General features: G+C 38.5%; 1 protein-coding gene across 1 annotated transcript in view; it reads left to right on the forward strand.

Moving 5' to 3' along the window:
- The window catches only part of LOC106878412 (protein saal1), a gene marked incomplete at its 3' end in the record, with an annotated part of 23,494 nt that extends 16,718 nt beyond the window's left edge, over window positions 1–6,776 (forward strand). Inside the window, exons 7-11 of the mRNA XM_052976619.1 lie at window positions 1,481–1,599; window positions 2,687–2,810; window positions 4,446–4,528; window positions 5,421–5,591; window positions 6,739–6,776. Of these exons, the coding sequence (XP_052832579.1) occupies window positions 1,481–1,599; window positions 2,687–2,810; window positions 4,446–4,528; window positions 5,421–5,591; window positions 6,739–6,776 (535 nt within the window). The remainder of the gene's footprint in view (window positions 1–1,480; window positions 1,600–2,686; window positions 2,811–4,445; window positions 4,529–5,420; window positions 5,592–6,738) is intronic.
- Window positions 6,777–6,778: the final 2 nt, after the last annotated feature.

Consider the following 6,778-nt stretch of genomic DNA (forward strand, 5'->3'; position numbering starts at 1 on the left):
ATAGATAGATAGATAGATAGTGTGACTCCTGGCCTTGTCATCTCCTGTCAAGCTGTCCATCCTATGACAGCATGGAAAACAGATGTTAAATGATGATGTTGATAATGTGTGTGTGTGTGTGTGTATATATATATATATATATATATATATGATGGCTGCAAACTCATGTTTGAATATTGTCATTGCTTGATTGAAAGTTATGCACATGCTCACATGGGCAACTTTTTCCAACAAGCAAGCTATATGAGACATGGTGCATCTTCAGGCAAGCGGCACTGCTTATAAAATGCAAGGTAATTTTTCTTTACGTGTGCTATTTGGAAAGTCCTGTACGCTGCAGTTTGCCCTCGATTGCTGTAAATCCAACTACTACAATATTCAGGAGATGAAAAAAAAGTGACCATGGTCTCAACACTTTGCCTCCCTGACTGATGAGACTACTGTGGCCAATGTCCAATGACCAGCTTAAAATCTGCTGGAAAAATCTGGAGCTGGTCTGAATACATCCAACAAGGATCACCAATTGGTGATGTTAAGATGTATGTTACCCCTCTTATTTGACTTACATCAGTCAAGGATCAGATTGTAGTGTTAAGCAGTGAGACATATAACATCAGCCATCTTACTAAAGTCAACTAAAATCTGAGAAGATCTGATGGTTATGTTAAACAGTGTTCTGCCAGAGTAGAGTAGACCAAACTGGAGCATTGGCACAGCAAGTGGGAGTCATTTATTGTTACTAAAAGGTTTGATGTATTCTTTACTGTGATAGAAAACACCAAGTTGGCAATACTCATGTGGCTCGGAGGTTGGAGCATTGGAGTATATCTGTTAGTGATGGAATACCAGTTAACTAAGTGGCCCTTCACTGGATGTGTTCCTGGAGACCTGTACTGGAACTAACCCAGTTTCTGACCGACACACAAGGCCACAAATTTATGGGGATAGTACGTACAGTTGATAGAATTAACCCAGTTTCTGACCGACACACAAGGCCACAAATTTGTGGGAATAGTACAGTTGATAAAATTAACCCAAAAAATTTGTGGGGATAGTACAGTTGATAGAATTAACCCAGTTTCTGACCGACACACAAGGCCACAAATTTGTGGGAATAGTATAGTTGATAAAATTAACCCAAAAAATTTGTGGGGATAGTACAGTTGATAAAATTAACCCAGTTTCTGACTGACACACAAGGCCAAAAATTTGTGGGGATAGTACAGTTGATAAAATTAACTTCTGCTAACTTTCAGTAATTGACAAGTTCTTTATTTTATGGGCCCAGGAAAGAAAGGTTTCATCAACCTCAGTAGGATTTAAACCCTGAAAATAAAGCAACGTTAATAAACACCACAAGGTACTTTGTTCTATGCTCTACTGATTTTTACCAATCCAACAACAAAATTTACATGTTTGGTAAATATGTAGATTGGACCTTTAATGAGATATGAGAAAGTCGTTATTTTTCCTATCGCAGGTTACTATATTGCTGCCTCCAGAGTGAAGAACATTATTTGCCATGGGTTGCTGCTATCAAAGATCAAGAAGCCAATATTTTAGAACTTATCAAATTCATCATGGCCAGTTCCACAAATGGTAAGTTATCCTTGGCTTGAGTAGACATGTGGGTCATGGCTGGCTTTGCATGACACTGATGCTCTTACCAAAAGTCAGCATTTTATTTTCTGTCCCCATTTAGCTGTATCCAGAAACCAGATAAAGTTCCGGCCAGTTGGCTGATTTGATGTGTCGTGGGCCTGGCGGGAAGGAGTTGTTGTGTATTATGTGATTGCATGTCGGGTGTAGTTACCATGAAGCAGTGGTTGGATGACCTGATAGGGTTAAAGATGTACATGGTTTTGAGAGAAGTTAGGTTTTGAGGTGATAAAGAGATCAAGGTTGAAGTTTCTGTGTGTCAGTTGGGAGAGTCAGAGATAAAACAAATATAGCCGTGAATAGCAAAGCATTTGGTTTCTACACTGGCTACATATGAAGGGGTGGGGCTGAAAAGTTCCTGGCTTTGGGTAAAAGAAAATACAGAAGAATTGGTTAACCATTTGGTGTTCAGATTACTCTGTTAAATGTAATACTTTTTCACTCAAATTGTTTTGAATTAATCATGCATTATCTTATAGCTTTGAGGTTTCAATGATGTGATTGTTTATTTTTAGAATGTCAATGTAGGTTAGGTGTGAAAGGCTAGATATCGCCAGTTTGAATATAAAACATGTAGAATATCTGGGCCAGATATGGCCGGTTTAAACACTAAAGGGTTAATTATGATTTTATTCAACATATTCCCCTCTGAGATTCACACACTTATTGCAGCAGCCCTTCAGTTTTTCTAAGCCTTGTAAAAGAACTCGGAAGAGATTGGGTCTCAAACCTGGTCTTTCATGACACCCTTAAATTCTGAAACTTTTCAGCAACCCTTCATAAATGTGGGTTCAGTTTGAGCACGAGGAAGAGTAATGAGCATTGAATTTAGGGAAATTGAGGGAAAGTCCTTCAGAATGGAAGAAGTAAGATGTTTTCAATGTACCTCTGGCTTTGTAGAAACCGGTGCATTGAACAGTGTTGATTGTCTCTGTTTCTTTTTTTTATTACTGTTGTTTATGTTTTATTATAGTTGTTGTTGTTACAATTGTTGTAATGTCATCACTGTTCTGTCTTCTAATTTCAGTTGAATTATTGAAGAACGTTGGCGAATTATTAAATCTGTTGTTTTATCTCGAAGATGAACTTTGTGAAAGATGGAGTACAACAGCCATGTTGACAGCCATGTTGGAGGCTGTGAAGGAAATAGGGTAATTCGTTATAGACTTAACTGTTTACCTTGAGGCAGCAATTTCTTCTTCTCACTTACACTAATGCCAGGCTGGAGACTGTCAAAGAACTAACTTCTTGGCTATTTTGAATTGACAGTACCCACCTCTCACTCACAGCTTTTTCATATTTCTCTTGAATTAAACACAGAAGATCTTTCTGATTTGGCGGGCGCCATTCTTTATTTATGTTTTATTTAGTGTGTTTCCTACCGAAACACTTTAAAACTTCGTATACTTGTATATTTTGTCTTATAGAACAGAGAAAAATTTTTATATTCGAAGTTATTTCATGCTAAAAGTTGTCGTATTTCTGTAATTTCAACCAATCACTAACGTCTATTGAGGTGAAAACAATTACTGCTGTGGAATGTAAACAACACATTCTAGCAGTGTAATGGGATCTTTTCCCTTGAATAAAATTAGTGCCGTTGTTTGTCAACAACAGCTATCGGCAGTACTGTTATTTATGACATCATTTGTGCGTTTGTATTGGTTTTAGGGTTAGGGTTTTAGGGTTAGGGTTTTAGGGTTCGGGTTTTAGGGTTCGGGTTTTAGGGTTCGGGTTTTAGGGTTAGGGTTAGGGTTAGGGTTATGAGTATTTTACTCATAATGTAAAAAGCACCCAATACACTTTGTAAAGTGGTTGGTGTTGGGAAGTCATACAGCCACAGAAACCAAACCAAAACAGACTGTGGAACCTGGTGCAGCCCCTGGCCATACCAGTTTCTGTCAAGCCGTCCAACCCATGCCAGCATGGAAAACGGATGTTAAATATTGATGATGAAGACTATATATACACATTTGAAGGGATAATTTCAGTTTCCATCTACCATATCCACTAATATAATTTTGGTCAGTCCAGGGCGAAAGTAGAAGACACTTTGCCCAAGATGCCACAGTGTGGTTCAGAAGCAAGCTTCTTGCTAGACAGCCATGTTTGTGTCTGTATATATCTTATACTGAAAGTTCCATGACAAACACAGAATTTTACAAGGAAGTCACTAGAAGTCCTCTGCAACTTGAAGGCATGAAATAAGGAAGTCCATTTAGCTTCAAAATAGCTTCTATGTCTTCTGGAGATATGAGTTTTGTATTATCATGCACTCAAATACTTCAAGATTAAAAATATACCTTATTTTTATGTAGCCCTGATACGTAAAATACACCATTTCGAGCATGGCCGTTGATCGTTACCAACGTCGCCTCCCTGGCACAAGTGCCAGTGGCACGTGAAAAGATATTCGAGCGAAATCGTTGCCAGTGCCGATGGACTGGCTCCTGTGCAGGTGGCATGTAAAATACACCATTTCAAGCGTGGCCGTCGCCAGTACTGCCTGACTGGTCCTTGTGGTCCGGTGGCACATAAAAGCACCCACTACACTCTCTGAGTGGTTGGCGTTAGGAAGGGCATCCAGCTGTAGAAACTCTGCCAAATCAGATTGGAGCCCGGTGTCCAACCCATGCTAGCATGGAAAGCAGACGTTAAACGACGACGATGATGATGATGATGATAATGCCTCCTATTCTCTCCAACTTTTCACTTTTCTCCAATTTAGCAAATATTTGAACATTGAAACATTTTTCATTATTATTCATCTTTCCTTTTTTTACCAGCTTTCAACCTTGTCCTGCCTTAGAAGTGTTTATCCACAATTTTCAACTCATGTCATGTTCACAAAACGGTGTCTTGGCTTTGGGTAAGTTTTTTTTCAAACTTCTTTTATACCTAATGGATTTCCTTCATTTTTATTTTGGGATCCTGTGATTATTATTGTTGTTTGTTTACCTCGGGGAAAGTCTTGATCTAACAGACTGATAATTAAAGATGTTCCAATAGTAACCATCCTGTCTTCTTGTTCCAACAGTATATCTAAGACAACGTTATCTAATGTATAGTAGTATGGAGCATTTTAGTTTGTTTCTGCATGCAAATATCATGGTTGAGTTCATGTTGTAGCAATCACTTAGCAGCTTTGAAGTTGCCATGAATGTGTGTTTGTGTGTTTGATTGTGTGTGTCTATATATATATATATATATATATATAAACAATATATGAGTATATGCATATATATGTACATGTATGTACATACCTTCATCTACATGTACATATAGATATATATCTGGGTACATGACGTTCCAAAAGAAACATGGACAAAATGATAAACAAGGTACAACAAACAAGCAGGCCACATAGAGAACATATCCTTCATCAGCTGCCACCATTAAAACACCGGCGTTTTGAAGAGTTAGGGCAGGACGCATCGTTAAAATGGCTCTTCCCACGAATACAAATTAAATTTTTTTCATGGAGGATAGTGGCAGACGGAAAACAAGACAGGAAAACAAAATGGTGAAATGGACTTCTTCCAGTTTCTCTACCAAATCCACTCACAAGACCTTGGATGGCCTGAGAATATACAAGAAAACACTTGCCCAAGGTACCACGCAGTGAGACTGAACCCGGAACCATGTGGTTGGAAGGCGAGCTTCTTACCACTCAGCCACACATTGACACATAATGACAGTAACATCATTTTGTCCCTGATATGGGTATTATAACCCTGTCTTCATTTGTTTTAATTTTGTAGAAAACATGTCACAGCCTATCTTGGAGGTTTTGATGAAATACTTAATGTTTCTCTGTGATGAACCAATTGTCCCAGTGGATTTGAAAGCCAAATATCTCGCAGCTATACTCTCTCTGATCAATCTGATTTTCTTGCAAGGATCAAAGTTTGATATTGGTTCTTTCTACAAAAGTAAGTCTTCGTTTCTTGTTATTTGTTTTTTTAAAATTCTTTTTTATTATCTTTCAGTCAGAAAGCATTAGAATACCCATGATCCTTTGTTTTTTTTTATTATCTTTCAGTCAGAAAGTTGATTCATTCTTTTTTTTAAGCCTTGTACTTATTCTATTGGTATCTTTTTGCCAAACTGCTTATTTATGAGGATGTAAACAAACCAATATCGGTTGTCAGATGGTAGTGGTGGTGGTGGGACAAAGACAGACAAACACACACATACATACACACATATACACACTCATACAATGAGCTTCTTTCAGTTTCTGTCTACCCAATCCACTTACAAAGCTTTGGTAGGCCTGAGACTATAATAGAAGACACTTGCCTAAGGACTGAACCTAGGACCATATTGTTGAGAAGCAAGTGTCTTTCCTCCCTTTTCATAATTCATGGGATTCATATACATAAGTGGTCTCTGAGACAACAAATATTTTTTAAGGTCATTATTCATATTTTCCCCTAATTTATCTCAAAATTCAGTGTTCGCAGTATTTAGCATTCAGTTTTTCTGTATTCTGATTTTTAAGTCTTGTGCAAATCAGCCTTCTCACATTTTGTTTTTTTATATTTGACCTTATGACCCAAATACCTTAGCATATCCTTCATTTATCTTAGCAGTGTCCCCAACATGAATCTGTACCCTATATTTAAGTTGTGTATTCTTGTCTTATTTATGTACCCGGCGTACCAGCGTTGCCTTACTGGCACTTGTGCCGGTGGCATGTGAAAAAACATTTGAGCGAGGTCGTTGCCAGTGCCGCTGGACTGGCTCCTGTGCAGGTGGCATGTAAAAAACACCATTTGAGCATGGCCATTGCCAGTACCACCTGACTGGCCCTCGTGCCGGTGGCACGTAAAAGCACCCACTACACTCTCAGAGTGGTTGGCATTAGGAAGGGCATCTAACTGTAGAAACTCTGCCAAATCAGATTGGAGCCTGGTGTCGCCTCCTGGTCCACCAGTCCTCATTCAAATCGTCCAACCCATGCTAGCATGGAAAGCGGATGTTAAACGATGATGATTTACTTGCTTTGAAGCTGTGTACCCTACAGCTTAGCTGTGTACCCTATATTTAAACTGTCTCCTTTTGTTCTCATTTCAGTTGAGATGTTTCCGAAATGTTTATTCAAAATCCTGGAAGG

The sequence above is a fragment of the Octopus bimaculoides genome, chromosome 25, assembly GCF_001194135.2.
Source record: "Octopus bimaculoides isolate UCB-OBI-ISO-001 chromosome 25, ASM119413v2, whole genome shotgun sequence".
Taxonomy (NCBI): Eukaryota; Metazoa; Mollusca; class Cephalopoda; order Octopoda; family Octopodidae; genus Octopus; species Octopus bimaculoides.